The 18,190-nt window shown below is 38.8% G+C and overlaps 1 protein-coding gene across 2 annotated transcripts in view; it reads left to right on the top strand.

The window, feature by feature from the left end:
* The window catches only part of iars1 (isoleucyl-tRNA synthetase 1), a 126,727-nt gene extending 109,112 nt beyond the window's left edge, over positions 1-17,615 (top strand). For both annotated transcript variants that reach the window (XM_081358082.1, XM_081358083.1), the window contains exons 31-34: positions 9,069-9,194; positions 10,911-11,054; positions 11,256-11,408; positions 17,335-17,615. In XM_081358082.1, the coding sequence (XP_081214208.1) occupies positions 9,069-9,194; positions 10,911-11,054; positions 11,256-11,408; positions 17,335-17,414 (503 nt within the window). In that variant the 3' untranslated portion in view covers positions 17,415-17,615. The remainder of the gene's footprint in view (positions 1-9,068; positions 9,195-10,910; positions 11,055-11,255; positions 11,409-17,334) is intronic.
* Positions 17,616-18,190: the final 575 nt, after the last annotated feature.

Here is an 18,190-nt window from a genome sequence, read left to right as displayed (position 1 = left end):
TATCACACAATCACAACTGTACACCTCAGTCATTACACAATCACAACTGTACTCCTCATCTATCACACAATCACAACTGTACTCCTCTTTCATCACACAATCACAACTGTACTCTTCATCTATCACACAATCACAGCTGTACACCTCTTTCATCACACAATCACAACTGTACTCCTCATCTATCACACAATCACAACTGTACACCTCAGTCATCACACAATCACAACTGTACTCCTCATCTATCACACAATCACAACTGTACTCCTCTTTCATCACACAATCACAACTGTACACCTCAGTCATCACACAATCACAGCTGTACACCTCAGTCATCACACAATCACAGCTGTACTCCTCATCTATCACACAATCACAACTGTACTCCTCATCTATCACACAATCACAACTGTACACCTCAGTCATCACACAATCACAACTGTACACCTCATCTATCACACAATCACAACTGTACTCCTCATCTATCACACAATCACAACTGTACTCCTCATCTATCACACAATCACAACTGTACACCTCAGTCATCACACAATCACAACTGTACTCCTCATCTATCACACAATCACAACTGTACACCTCAGTCATCACACAATCACAACTGTACACCTCAGTCATCACACAATCACAACTGTACACCTCAGTCATCACACAATCACAACTGTACACCTCAGTCATCACACAATCACAACTGTACACCTCAGTCATCACACAATCACAACTGTACGCCTCATCTATCACACAATCACAACTGTACTCCTCTTTCATCACACAATCACAACTCTACACCTCAGTCATCACACAATCACAACTGTACTCCTCATCTATCACACAATCACAACTGTACTCCTCTTTCATCGCACAATCACAACTGTACTCCTCAGTCATCACACAATCACAACTGTACACCTCATCTATCACACAATCACAACTGTACACCTCAGTCATCACACAATCACAACTGTACACCTCATCTATCACACAATCACAACTGTACTCCTCATCTATCACACAATCACAGCTGTACACCTCATCTATCACACAATCACAACTGTACTCCTCTTTCATCACACAATCACAACTCTACACCTCAGTCATCACACAATCACAGCTGTACACCTCATCTATCACACAATCACAACTGTACTCCTCTTTCATCACACAATCACAACTGTACTCCTCAGTCATCACACAATCACAAGTTCACAACTGTACACCTCATCTATCACACAATCACAACTGTACTCCTCAGTCATCACACAATCACAACTGTACTCCTCATCTATCACACAATCACAACTGTACACCTCATCTATCACACAATCACAACTGTACTCCTTATCTATCACACAATCACAACTGTACACCTCATCTATCACACAATCACAACTGTACGCCTCATCTATCACACAATCACAACTGTACACCTCATCTATCACACAATCACAACTGTACACCTCAGTCATCACACAATCACAACTGTACACCTCATCTATCACACAATCACAACTGTACACCTCAGTCATCACACAATCACAACTGTACACCTCATCTATCACACAATCACAACTGTACACCTCAGTCATCACACAATCACAACTGTACTCCTCATCTATCACACAATCACAACTGTACACCTCAGTCATCACACAATCACAACTGTACACCTCAGTCATCACACAATCACAACTGTACACCTAATCTATCACACAATCACAACTGTACACCTCAGTCATCACACAATCACAACTGTACTCCTCATCTATCACACAATCACAACTGTACACCTCAGTCATCACACAATCACAACTGTACACCTCAGTCATCACACAATCACAACTGTACTCCTCATCTATCACACAATCACAACTGTACACCTCATCTATCACACAATCACAACTGTACACCTCAGTCATCACACAATCACAACTGTACTCCTCATCTATCACACAATCACAACTGTACACCTCATCTATCACACAATCACAACTGTACACCTCAGTCATCACACAATCACAACTGTACACCTCATCTATCACACAATCACAACTGTACACCTCAGTCATCACACAATCACAACTGTACACCTCATCTATCACACAATCACAACTGTACTCCTCAGTCATCACACAATCACAACTGTACTCCTCATCTATCACACAATCACAACTGTACACCTCAGTCATCACACAATCACAACTGTACACCTCAGTCATCACACAATCACAACTGTACACCTCATCTATCACACAATCACAACTGTACACCTCAGTCATCACACAATCACAACTGTACTCCTCATCTATCACACAATCACAACTGTACACCTCAGTCATCACACAATCACAACTGTACACCTCAGTCATCACACAATCACAACTGTACTCCTCATCTATCACACAATCACAACTGTACACCTCAGTCATCACACAATCACAACTGTACTCCTCATCTATCACACAATCACAACTGTACACCTCAGTCATCACACAATCACAACTGTACTCCTCATGTATCACACAATCACAACTGTACACCTCAGTCATCACACAATCACAGCTGTACTCCTCAGTCATCACACAATCACAACTGTACACCTCAGTCATCACACAATCACAACTGTACTCCTCAGTCATCACACAATCACAACTGTACACTAGGGCTGTTGGAACGAATTCCGAAATTCGAATATAATTCGAATATTAAAAAAATCAATACTATTCGAATGCTGAAGTTCCTATTCGAATATTGCTTTTTTATGTATATTTTTAAAAGAAAATGCAATCTTGCCTTTCTCGCCGCCTTGGCACCTACATGTGAAAATTAAATGCTTTTGTTTCGTCTGATAAACAATAAAGTTTTTGAATCATAACACAATTGTGCACGTTATCCACGCTTTATCATCATAACTGTCAAAAGTCGCGGAGAGGAATGTCTCCACGGTAACGGAGATCAACAATTTGATTCTCAGTCCACACTACAACGTGAAAACGGCGTCTTCAAATATATACACTTTGGAGTGCGTTTTCATTAATAAAAACGCCGTCTCATTGCTGACGGAAGGCCAAAACGGAGAGGAAAATATACGTTATTTTTTTTATGACAACTTACAACCTGACAAGCTAGGCGATCTGTCCGAGGAACCGCCGCTAAAACAGGCAAGAATTACTTATGTTCTGCCTCTCTCTCTCTCCTCATCACGGGGCTCAACTGCTACCAGCTGTCTGCCAAAAGGCAATAACAGACAAACTGACGGTTTATCTGTGAAGATATGAGACCGATCAACATCACGCATTGGCGATCCATAAGACTGTGTAATGTCGTAAATATTAATAATAGGATGAATTTGAGCATTTAATATTCGAATATTATTCGAATATTAAATAAAATAAGGAATGGAATTCGAATAGTATTATAGAGGAAGATTGACAGCCCTACTGTACACCTCATCTATCACACAATCACAACTGTACTCCTCATCTATCACACAATCACAACTGTACACCTCATCTATCACACAATCACAACTGTACACCTCAGTCATCACACAATCACAACTGTACTCCTCATCTATCACACAATCACAACTGTACACCTCATCTATCACACAATCACAACTGTACACCTCAGTCATCACACAATCACAACTGTACACCTCATCTATCACACAATCACAACTGTACACCTCAGTCATCACACAATCACAACTGTACACCTCATCTATCACACAATCACAACTGTACTCCTCAGTCATCACACAATCACAACTGTACTCCTCATCTATCACACAATCACAACTGTACACCTCAGTCATCACACAATCACAACTGTACACCTCAGTCATCACACAATCACAACTGTACACCTCATCTATCACACAATCACAACTGTACACCTCAGTCATCACACAATCACAACTGTACTCCTCATCTATCACACAATCACAACTGTACACCTCAGTCATCACACAATCACAACTGTACACCTCAGTCATCACACAATCACAACTGTACTCCTCATCTATCACACAATCACAACTGTACACCTCAGTCATCACACAATCACAACTGTACTCCTCATCTATCACACAATCACAACTGTACACCTCAGTCATCACACAATCACAACTGTACTCCTCATGTATCACACAATCACAACTGTACACCTCAGTCATCACACAATCACAGCTGTACTCCTCAGTCATCACACAATCACAACTGTACACCTCAGTCATCACACAATCACAGCTGTACACCTCAGTCATCACACAATCACAACTGTACTCCTCAGTCATCACACAATCACAACTGTACACTAGGGCTGTTGGAACGAATTCCGAAATTCGAATATAATTCGAATATTAAAAAAATCAATACTATTCGAATGCTGAAGTTCCTATTCGAATATTGCTTTTTTATGTATATTTTTAAAAGAAAATGCAATCTTGCCTTTCTCGCCGCCTTGGCACCTACATGTGAAAATTAAATGCTTTTGTTTCGTCTGATAAACAATAAAGTTTTTGAATCATAACACAATTGTGCACGTTATCCACGCTTTATCATCATAACTGTCAAAAGTCGCGGAGAGGAATGTCTCCACGGTAACGGAGATCAACAATTTGATTCTCAGTCCACACTACAACGTGAAAACGGCGTCTTCAAATATATACACTTTGGAGTGCGTTTTCATTAATAAAAACGCCGTCTCATTGCTGACGGAAGGCCAAAACGGAGAGGAAAATATACGTTATTTTTTTTATGACAACTTACAACCTGACAAGCTAGGCGATCTGTCCGAGGAACCGCCGCTAAAACAGGCAAGAATTACTTATGTTCTGCCTCTCTCTCTCTCCTCATCACGGGGCTCAACTGCTACCAGCTGTCTGCCAAAAGGCAATAACAGACAAACTGACGGTTTATCTGTGAAGATATGAGACCGATCAACATCACGCATTGGCGATCCATAAGACTGTGTAATGTCGTAAATATTAATAATAGGATGAATTTGAGCATTTAATATTCGAATATTATTCGAATATTAAATAAAATAAGGAATGGAATTCGAATAGTATTATAGAGGAAGATTGACAGCCCTACTGTACACCTCATCTATCACACAATCACAACTGTACACCTCAGTCATCACACAATCACAACTGTACACCTCAGTCATCACACAATCACAACTGTACACCTCAGTCATCACACAATCACAACTGTACACCTCAGTCATCACACAATCACAACTGTACACCTCAGTCATCACACAATCACAACTGTACACCTCATCTATCACACAATCACAACTGTACACCTCATCTATCACACAATCACAACTGTACACCTCAGTCATTACACAATCACAACTGTACACCTCATCTATCACACAATCACAACTGTACACCTCATCTATCACACAATCACAACTGTACACCTCATCTATCACACAATCACAACTGTACACCTCAGTCATCACACAATCACAACTGTACACCTCAGTCATCACACAATCACAACTGTACACCTCAGTCATCACACAATCACAACTGTACACCTCATCTATCACACAATCACAACTGTACACCTCATCTATCACACAATCACAACTGTACACCTCAGTCATTACACAATCACAACTGTACACCTCATCTATCACACAATCACAACTGTACTCCTCATCTATCACACAATCACAACTGTACACCTCATCTATCACACAATCACAACTGTACACCTCAGTCATCACACAATCACAACTGTACACCTCATCTATCACACAATCACAACTGTACACCTCAGTCATTACACAATCACAACTGTACACCTCAGTCATCACACAATCACAACTGTACACCTCAGTCATCACACAATCACAACTGTACACCTCAGTCATTACACAATCACAACTGTACACCTCATCTATCACACAATCACAACTGTACACCTCAGTCATTACACAATCACAACTGTACACCTCAGTCATCACACAATCACAACTGTACACCTCAGTCATCACACAATCACAACTGTACACCTCAGTCATCACACAATCACAACTGTACACCTCAGTCATTACACAATCACAACTGTACACCTCATCTATCACACAATCACAACTGTACACCTCAGTCATTACACAATCACAACTGTACACCTCAGTCATTACACAATCACAACTGTACACCTCAGTCATCACACAATCACAACTGTACACCTCAGTCATCACACAATCACAACTGTACACCTCAGTCATCACACAATCACAACTGTACACCTCAGTCATCACACAATCACAACTGTACACCTCAGTCATTACACAATCACAACTGTACACCTCATCTATCACACAATCACAACTGTACACCTCAGTCATCACACAATCACAACTGTACACCTCAGTCATTACACAATCACAACTGTACACCTCAGTCATCACACAATCACAACTGTACACCTCAGTCATCACACAATCACAACTGTACACCTCAGTCATCACACAATCACAACTGTACACCTCAGTCATCACACAATCACAACTGTACACCTCAGTCATCACACAATCACACAATCACAACTGTACTCATCTATCACACAATCACAACTGTACACCTCAGTCATCACACAATCACAGCTGTACTCCTCAGTCATCACACAATCACAACTGTACACCTCAGTCATCACACAATCACAACTGTACACCTCAGTCATCACACAATCACAACTGTACTCCTCATCTATCACACAATCACAACTGTACTCCTCAGTCATCACACAATCACAACTGTACACCTCAGTCATCACACAATCACAACTGTACACCTCAGTCATCACACAATCACAACTGTACTCCTCATCTATCACACAATCACAACTGTACACCTCAGTCATCACACAATCACAACTGTACTCCTCAGTCATCACACAATCACAACTGTACACCTCAGTCATCACACAATCACAACTGTACACCTCAGTCATCACACAATCACAACTGTACACCTCAGTCATCACACAATCACAACTGTACTCCTCATCTATCACACAATCACAACTGTACACCTCAGTCATCACACAATCACAACTGTACACCTCAGTCATCACACAATCACAACTGTACACCTCATCTATCACACAATCACAACTGTACTCCTCATCTATCACACAATCACAACTGTACACCTCAGTCATCACACAATCACAACTGTACTCCTCATCTATCACACAATCACAGCTGTACTCCTCAGTCATCACACAATCACAACTGTACACCTCAGTCATCACACAATCACAACTGTACTCCTCATCTATCACACAATCACAACTGTACACCTCAGTCATCACACAATCACAACTGTACACCTCATCTATCACACAATCACAACTGTACTCCTCATCTATCACACAATCACAGCTGTACACCTCAGTCATCACACAATCACAACTGTACTCCTCAGTCATCACACAATCACAGCTATACACCTCATCTATCACACAATCACAACTGTACACCTCAGTCATCACACAATCACAACTGTACTCCTCATCTATCACACAATCACAACTGTACACCTCAGTCATCACACAATCACAACTGTACTCCTCAGTCATCACACAATCACAACTGTACTCCTCATCTATCACACAATCACAGCTGTACACCTCAGTCATCACACAATCACAACTGTACTCCTCGGTCATCACACAATCACAGCTATACACCTCATCTATCACACAATCACAACTGTACACCTCAGTCATCACACAATCACAACTGTACACCTCAGTCATCACACAATCACAACTGTACACCTCAGTCATCACACAATCACAACTGTACTCCTCATCTATCACACAATCACAGCTGTACTCCTCATCTATCACACAATCACAACTGTACACCTCAGTCATCACACAATCACAACTGTACTCCTCAGTCATCACACAATCACAGCTATACACCTCATCTATCACACAATCACAACTGTACACCTCAGTCATCACACAATCACAACTGTACTCCTCAGTCATCACACAATCACAGCTATACACCTCATCTATCACACAATCACAACTGTACACCTCATCTATCACACAATCACAACTGTACACCTCAGTCATCACACAATCACAACTGTACACCTCAGTCATCACACAATCACAACTGTACTCCTCAGTCATCACACAATCACAACTGTACACCTCATCTATCACACAATCACAACTGTACTCCTCATCTATCACACAATCACAACTGTACACCTCAGTCATCACACAATCACAACTGTACACCTCATCTATCACACAATCACAACTGTACTCCTCATCTATCACACAATCACAACTGTACACCTCAGTCATCACACAGGTTTGGTTTGTCATTACACTTACTACACAGCATTTCAACACACACATAATTATGGAGATAAGAGATATTGATTTCAGATTAAACTGTTTTAAAATCATACCTCTTTGTATCTTATAATCCAACAGTGTACAAAACAAAAGTCACAAAATGGCCACTGCTGCGTTTATATGAAACCAGAGAGAGCGAACATCCACGATACTGGATGGCATAGTTAAATAACTGTACACAAAATATTGATTCGACTGAGTTTTAATAATTTATTAGTTCACCAAACGCACAACTTCCACGAAGAATAACCGTTCCTCGCGAGCGTATAGCGCTGCTGACTTCAGTGACCCGGATGAGCCTGTGTTTCTGTGTTCAGAGGTTGTTATCGGGGAATAATATACCGCTGGATGGAGCGATTGACCAATCAGAATCAAGTATTCCACAGAGCCATGTAATAAATACCGGTATTTTCCAGTTTTTGTACCGTGTTTGTTTGTCTCTCTGAGCCATGTTTACTCTCGATCCGTTCATGTGTTTCTCTTTCATTCTATATCTATTTATAAAAAAAAAAAAGTAGGCCTACATGCGTTAGATTAAACTGGGAAGGGTCGTAGCACTTTCACTGCTTCTATTGTTCTCATTTGTAAGTCCCTTTGGATAAAAGCGTCTGTTAAATGAATAAATGTAAATGTGTCTCTCAGAGGGAGTAGTTCTGCTGGAGAATCCCAAGGGCGACGGGATCCTGGACCTGGAGCGGCTGAAGACGGTGTGTGTCAGTGTGTTCGGACTCGACGGTGCGCCTGTGGCCATATTCAACGGGAAGACAGGTGAGATCACACACAGATTCAGATAACACTGCTACTATAAGATTGAAAGATTGTTATTTTGGTATCACTTTACAATAAGGTTCATTAGTTAACATTAGTTAATGTATTAACTAACATTAATAACAATGAGCAATACATTTGTTACTGTATTTATTAATCTTTGTTAATGTTAGTTAATAGAAATACAGCTGTTTATTGTTTGTTCATGTTAGTTCACAGTGCATTAACTAATGTTAACAAAAACAACATTTGATTATAAGAACTTATTACTTACATGTTGAAATTAACATTAACAAAGATTAATAAATGCTGTATAAGCGCAGTTCATTATGTAATTCTTTTTTAGTGTTGACTTGTTAGTGAGGTTCTGGTAATTTTGACTTCCCTGCTTCGTAGATGTACTGTACATTAGGGCTGCTCCCTAATAGCTGACTAACCGTTAGTCGACTAGAAGAGGCTTTTACAAAATGTTATTAGTCGTTTAATCGCAGAAAGAAAAAAAAACTCCACATGAAGTGGCAAAATCTGTAATGGACAGATCGTTAACGGCAGGAAATCCACACATTCACCTCAAATATGGCTCATCACTTGAAACATGTAAGTAGTAGCAACTTGACTAGTCCACTCGCACTAATGCTAACCTAGAGAAATGTGTGCTATTGTCAGGCGCATAAGTGTTTGTGTGGAGAGCATGACATACAGGCACCGGCGCGATCTCTTGAGTTTAACTTAAAATGCTCCCTCATTTTTGGTCATTCAGATAAGAGTAATGCAAACTTTAAAGGCTCTACTTTTATTTCTGTAAACTCACAATAACAACAAAACGTTGTGCTTGTTTAAAATAGTGGCGCTTTCTACCGTCTCAGTGAACTTGAGCGCATCACATAAATGAACCGAAACTCAGCGTATTCTTGCCTCACAGACATGAGAAATATATCTATAGAAAGCTTGAAATGTCTACATTTGAATGAACAGATTCCAATGGTAATAAACATTCTCTGATTATGTAATCCGTATGAAACGTCCACTACTGCGGAGATGACAAGTCAGCATCGTTTCCGAAAACACCAAAAACATTACCAATAAATTATTAAAATATTTTGACAGCCTCCTTCAGTTTTTTTCACGACACATTCATAATCATTAATATTTCCGGTGCAAGCTTTATTTGTGCATTTGTGCCCTGATTAGGCTATATGTATTTTATATAGACAATTAAAGGCGCATTATTATGATGTATGCTTTATTAATATAAACGTGCAAATAGTCAACTAATGGCTTAAATGAATGACTACTAGTCGACTAGAAAATTCTTTAGTTGAGGGCAGCCCTACTGTATAGTCAAACCCAAATCTATTCAGACACCTTCAACATTTCTCACATTATCAAAGTTTATTCGCTGTAGTTTAGAAAATGGTAATAAAATATGACAAGAACTCATAACAAAGAGTTATGAACTCAGTTGATATTTGACTGGTTTTTCCGTCCTTCTGTTAGACTGTCTCACACATGAATTATGTTGAATATCTGTCAGCTGTTAAATTGAACTACACAATTAGATAATACCAGTTTAGCTCAACCAAGCAAAACATGCTCAGGTCAAAGTGTCTGAATAATTTCTTCATCCTCTGAAGGTGCTAGAAGCCTATTTGTGTTCAGTCAGGTGTGTATTCAGTCAGGTGTGTGTTCAGTCAGGTGTGTGTTTGTCTATTCCAGAGCTGCGTGCCGACGCTGATCTGATGTCTCTGAGCGGGAAGACGCTGACGGTGACCTCGGGTTCGAGTCCTACTGATTTGAGCAGCTCAGACTCTCTTCTGTGTCCATACGTCAACCTGAAGCTCATGAACGCCAGTCCAGCGGGTGAGCTTCACTCTTCACTCACTGACACACACTGAAAAACATTACAAATCTTATTGATCACAAACTTTTGAACGGCATTGTACATCTTTCAAGACAATCCCGTGACGTATTTTAATAAGCTCAGAGAAAAAATCATCCAATATGGCGAGAGAAATGTTGAATTTGTGTGTTATTGTGGTGTGTGTGTGTTTTGTCCTGTAGAGTGTCAGACGGGAGATGTGGCCACGCTGCTTTTAATGAACCCAGCGGGTAAAAACCCCTTACTTTACCCTGATCTGCTGCGTGAAACTGCCAAAGTCTTCGGCCTGAGGGGAAGGAGACTGATGCTGTACGTGAATGAAGAGCTTACAGAAGGTGAGGAACACGTGATAACACTCAATCTGTACTCTGCATGTATGGATATGAGGATTAAATCTCCCACAGTCTCCCGTTTAAAACACTATACTGATATTCAACACCAGTGAAGTTTTATTTGATGATGCATGTAAGTGAAAAAGTGAAATATTAATATAAATCCTAGCGAAACTGACTGCTATTACTAAAATGTGACTCCAAAAAAGGGCTTGATTTCATCCATCAGGATTAATGTCAGCAAGAAAGTCGTTTCATGCATCGATTCAAGTAAACATGAAAAAAAGATACGAATGAAGTCATCAGTGTATCTGACATCCATCATTAAAACATTCAGATATTACGATGCAGAAGTCTTCACATACTGTACGCAATAGACCTGCATGATTCTGGATAAACTGAGATCATGATTCTGAATAGACAACTAAACAGAATAACGTAATTTACTGTAAGTTCGGACAAAATGTTAGTTGCTGCTACTTAAAAAATATTTTTTAATTTGAATTAATTTGTTTGAAACATTGGTTCGAATGAATGATTCAATGACTCGCTCATAAAGACTTGACTTGTTTCATTACTGGATGAATCAGCGTTTTTGAACGAATGTCTTGTACTGAGGTAGAGATCAAAATAGAGCAAATCACCTTCTGAAAATAATGGGACTCTTCAAATAAAGACTGTATTAATTACATTGTTACACCAATAGGGGGTGACAAAGATAAAGGTCTTAAAAAACTTTTTGTTATTGAATCATTTGTTCAAGATAATTTGACCAAAAATGCTGCTTCATCCAGTAATGAAACAAGTGAAGTCTTTATGAGTGAGTCATTGAATCATTCATTCATTCAAGAGATTCAGTCAAAAACTCTGATTCATCCAGTAATGAAATAAGTGAAGTCTTAATGAGTGAGTCATTGAATCATTCATTAAAGAGATTCGTTTAAAAACGCTGATTCATCCAGTAATGAAACAAGTGAAGTCTTTCTGAGTGAGTCATTGAATCATTCATTCAAGAGATTCGGTCAAAAACGCTGATTCATCCAGTAATGAAACAAGTGAAGTCTTTATGAGTGAGTCATTGAATCATTCATTCAAGAGATTCGGTCAAAAACGCTGATTCATCCAGTAATGAAACAAGTGAAGTCTTAATGAGTGAGTCACTGAATCATTCATTCAAGAGATTTGTTTAAAATCACTGATTCATCCAGTAATGAAACAAGTGAAGTCTTTGAGTGAATCATTGAATCATTCGTTCAAGAGATTTGTTAAAAAACGCTGATTCATCCAGTAATGAAACAAGTGAAGTATTTATGAGTCATTGAATCATTCATTCAAGAGATTCTGTCAAAAACGCAGATTCATCCAGTAATGAAACAAGTGAAGTCTTTATGAGTGAGTCATTGAATCATTCATTCAAGAGATTCAGTCAAAATCAAGTCTTTGAGTGAGTCATTGAATCATTCATTCAAGAGATTCAGTCAAAATCAAGTCTTTATGAGTGAGTCATTGAATCATTCATTCAAGAGATTCGGTCAAAAATGCTGATTCATCCAGTAATGAAACAAGTGAAGTCTTTATGAGTGAGTCTCTGAATCATTCATTCAAGAGATTTGTTTAAAAACACGGATTCATCCAGTAATGAAACAAGTGAAGTCTTTGAGTGAATTATTAAATCATTCGTTCAAGAGATTCTTTCAAAAACGCTGATTCATCCAGTAATGAAACAAGTTAAGTCTTTGAGTGAGTCATTGAATCATTCATTCAAGAGATTCAGTCAAAATCAAGTCTTTATGAGTGAGTCATTGAATCATTCATTCAAGAGATTTGTTAAAAAAAAACGCTGTTTCATCCATTAATGAAACAAGTGAAGTGATTATGAGTGAGTCATTGAATAAGAATAATTTATTCAAGAGATTCATTCAGAAGTGCGGATTCATCCAGTAATGAAACATAAAATGTTTTCGTCAAAAATGAGCGAAGAGCACAATAGGTTTAAACAGACACAACACGTCTTTTCAAAAGCAGAAATAATTGATTTTTAATTAAACAGTCAACTGATTTATATATATATATAAAATATTTTGCACTACAAACCACACAAGTAAACTAATAATAATAATTATAATAATAATAAGTGTTTATCAGTGAATTGTCTACTACACAACAGTATTTCTCTGCTGGTAAATGGAATGCAATTCCAAATATAATATGAGCTCTAAAATTACTGAAAGAAGATGAACAAACATGAAGATAACATAATATACAGCAATATTTGGTGAAAATATCTTAATATATAATACATAATAAAATCAATAATTAAATATTTAAGAAAAAAATACTAAAAGTGCTATAAAGTTAATTCCATTGTAATTGTACTTCCCAACATTCTAATCTGAATTACAGTCCTTTTCCATGTTTTCTGCTTGAGTTCTGAACAGTGCCGTTGTTTTCCCATCGGTCATCAGTGTGTGTGTTGAGGGTTGGTTTACTGGCTCACACACACTTATTCCACCCAAGGACAACCTTCACTGTTGCTCTCCAGACCTTTAGCATCACTTGAGCAGTAAATAATCCCAACCCAGTGACTGTGTGCCGGGTTACAGCGCCGCTCTAGTGCGGGACGTGCTTTACCTTCAGATTAGGGTTGAGCAAGAGAGACGAGGTCAAGGTCAGTCCGTTCACCTTGGGTTTTCAGGAAATTCTGCATAACCGTACAGTTGTCAGGATATAAGAAGTGATGTTACACAGAGTGAGAAGATGCTCACACTTTGATTATTGAATATTAACATGCAACAGTGATTATGGTTTTACTGTGTTTGTACAATGGTTCTGCAGGTCCTGTTGAATTTCCCTGACCTTTCTAGTCAGTTGTGATTAGTGAATAAAAGAGAGATTTATGAATTTATTGAGTGAAATTAGATAGGGATGCACTGATATGAATATTTTGGCTGATACAGAGACACGATAATTCTTTATATTTTTAAAGCCGATAACCGATATTTTGGCCGATAAATCTCAATCAAAATTTATATATAATTTTTGAGAAACTGATTACAAAAACAAAAGTCATCTGAAGTGTCTCAGTTGAAGGAAATAATCCATTATTTATCAGCTTTAATATACAGCAGGTAGTCAACCAGAATGACTATTACTGGCAAAAATAAACCAGTCGCATTTCAAAGTCGTTCGCGAAATGACCGCCAGGTGGCGCAAACATTTTGCTAAATAGTTGCAATTGCCGCATTTTGAAACGTAAGTGGGGCTAATGTCAATTAACAGAAGCTTAAGGATGACATACTACCACTATGGTAATTTCCAAATAAGCCTACAACAAACATGAAAAATCCAAAAAAGAGCTATTGACATTTGCTGTACAATAATGAAACAACCTAATACAATGCTATGGCCGGTTATCACTAGCCGCGTTTCCATTAAAGATTTGCGCAAAACTTTTGCGATTTTTTTTTCTAAATTTCGATAGAAAACTATTGCGAAATGACGCCGTTTCCATTAACCGAGGTTATGCAACTAAAACGTCATTTTTTCCTCTCGCGATAAGTCATTCCAAAAATCATGGCAACGGACGTTGGTAAGTTTATATATATATCACAGCCATGTACGCACTAGACATTATTATTATTAATGGAAGGAAACGTAGGCGTGTTATCCAAGCATAAATGGCAAGGAAAGACCCTTATACTGTGTCTGTGAGCGGCACATATGGAGTGTTTCTGGGTTTTTCTCACTCATTTCTGCTCCGAGGTCTTGATTGTGGCATTTCTTTGAGGTTTAGAATCCAGTATTTCTGTCATTCTTTTGTCTTTTATGAATTCAATAAAGAACTCTGTCTCGTAGGCTATTCTGTCCAAACACTCCGTTGCCTTCTAAGTCAGGTGACCTGTAAATGCGCAAAAACTGTTTCCATTGCAGTTTTGCGAAATATTTCTTTTTCGAATTGCCTGAAAAACCACCTCATGCGAGCGTAAAAACTTGTTTGCGATAAATGGGAGTTTTTGCGAAATTGACGTGTTTCCATTGGGCGTATTTTCAATTCGCAATTTCAATTTGCGCAATTTGAAGGGTAATGGAAACGCAGCTACTGTCAGTCATCTCAATTTCGTGAATGATTCACAAAACAATAATTTAGCAGATTAAAGATGAGTTTCACCATCTTCATTTTCTGGTGCGATTGGCTGATAATCTCCTTCAACAGCACCTTCGGGGCTCTACTGGAATGTAGCAAATATATGTATATAAATATATACAAATATATAAATGTTGGATAATGAGCCAGTTTTACCAGCAATATCTCACTACAAAATGTACACGTTCATTTGACTGATCTGACTTCTTAAAGCCTGGAAAATGTAGTTTGAAAGAGCCAGTGTGATCCTGCTCATGTTCTTCATCAGCAGATCAATGTTCCTGTAAACATCTGGAGATGAAAAACACAATGCCCATTTTTCCTCATTATTCTTCTCATCTCGGAGCCAGAACACGTATTATCTGCAGACATCAGACTCGTGCTGTTTGTCCGAAACCAAACGGATCAGAAGAGAGTTTGTATTTGTTTTGTTGTTGGTGTCTTAAAGGAAGTGGGTCGTATCCCAGGAGCCTCCTCTGTTCTCCTAGACATACAGATGAAGACGGCAGATATCTGTCACACCGCAGACGCCAGACTCCCATGATTCCTTCACCGGCCAGTGAATAAAGAAACGTGTTCAGTTGTTCATACTGTGACTTGTGAAAATACCCGAATACGCTCATATACGCGTTTATAGAGACTGAAATATCTCAGACACTGTGCCAGAAATCACATACTGTGTAGATTCGGTTTCAAACTTTGTGACCCATATAGAGGGTATATGCATTGGCGTCGCTTTCCCGCGGGAACACACTCCCTCATCCGGACTGAGTGGCAGAAGAGCTGCCGTGTGACTGGATTTAATGGGGGAAACTGCGAAAACACGAGTAAAACAAACGATTATCAGTTTAAACTAAAGGTTGGACTCGATATAGTGTTTCTTACAACTAACCAAAGATCCAGTGATCATGGATATCGACATGCAGCAGGAATCGTGTTTCCTCACATTTATATGAGCCTGATTTCAACGCCGGGGAAATACATAAAGCACATTTGCCGCTTTATATAAATACAATATAGGTCTAAATCCATGTGATCACTCATATCAGTGTTATATATATCATCATATCGCCAGCCCTTACACTTGTGTAGTTTTTAGTCAGTGTTTATTTAAAAACATCCGATTATGCAGAATATACGATGGTAAATATTTAATTGATGAGTTGTCAATATAATATATAACAATACAATATAAAGGGTATGATTTTACCCCTAAATTCAGCATATTGACACACAATAATAACTGCAAATCCACTTTTCTCTGCCTGGATCCAGTTGTTTCTGTGAATTACAGCGATTCGTTTGCTTCTCTGTTCTGTAGCTTTCGACAGTCTGTAAAATATACCTCAGATTTCTTGTCAAATATATTTATACGGTCAATCTCAAAGCTCTTTCCTGTTTTAAATGTGTTTTGTGTGTTTTTCACGTCATTCAAGCTGGAAACCAGTTATGCCTCTCTGTGTTTCTGTCTCTCAGCGTGTGTGTAACCACAGTCACTCCGGCCGACGGTGACGTCACACACATAAAAAGTATGTTTTATATAGTAGAACTGTGTAGAATGAATGAAATACGGATGTACTGCATCCATCATGTATCTTTGTGTCGCTTCACTGCCATTCTCAAATCCTTTCCTCCTGTCCAATGGATGCGCACTTCAGAATCTCAGCAGAAGTTGTAGGACATCCGGGAACTTTTCGCCTACTGTTTTTTAAGCAGGGAAGTCATTGATTTCAGACTGGCTTAATTAGTACTAATGTTCAGTTTTTTTGCATTCTGTGTTTTCAGAACTGATGGCGTCCTCTCTGAAGACTCTAAACACCAAGACCCTGTATGTCAAAGTTCTTCCCACAACAGCCGAAGCGTAACCAGATCATCCTGCGTCTCATAAAGGTCCTGATCACGTCTATTCATCCTGATGTTCCTCACGCTTTCTGGGTTTGCTTTTGGAAAAGGGAAACAATGTAATGATCAGATAAATCAATGTTTGTTGATTGGGAGTATTGAAGATTCAGACACTTTCTGTTACTAAAGCATGTGGCAAAGCTTTTAATAAACCTTTAGGTGCAAATAAAGCCTGTGAGTCGTTCATGTATCATTCTCTTCAGAACGGCACTGCGATGACAACGCAACTCGTGCATCCAATCAGTGTGAACAAATGCTGTGAAAGTGTTTCTTGATATATATATATAGTGGTAGATCAGTCTTAAACTCGCCCTCGTGTCGTTAAAAAATGCACAAGACTTGAAGATATTTTTAATGAAACCTGAGAGATTTCTGTCCCTCTGTTGGAAGTCCATTCACCCGAAATATTCACGCTTCAAAAATTCACAAAGACATGGTGAAAGTAATCCTTGTGGCTTCTGAAGAGACACAATCGCTTTATATGTTAAACAGATTTCATTTAGGCTTTTATTCGCATATAAACATGGATCAATGGACATGTATTGATGGAAATGGAAGGACAGCTGTACTTGCTTGATGCATAAAAACAAACACTGGTTCTCGCTCGTCAAACGGGAAGTTTGAGCATCCATTGACCATATCTGATGTGCGTTTGTGTTTTGAAGATGAAAGAAAGTTGTGATTTTGGAACGACATGAGGGCGGGGAAATGACAGCATTTATATTTGTGGGTGAACTGT

This window comes from Scardinius erythrophthalmus (genome assembly GCF_964197995.2).
Source record: "Scardinius erythrophthalmus genome assembly, chromosome: 25".
Taxonomy (NCBI): Eukaryota; Metazoa; Chordata; class Actinopteri; order Cypriniformes; family Leuciscidae; genus Scardinius; species Scardinius erythrophthalmus.
This window is presented reverse-complemented; position numbering and strand designations above follow the sequence as displayed.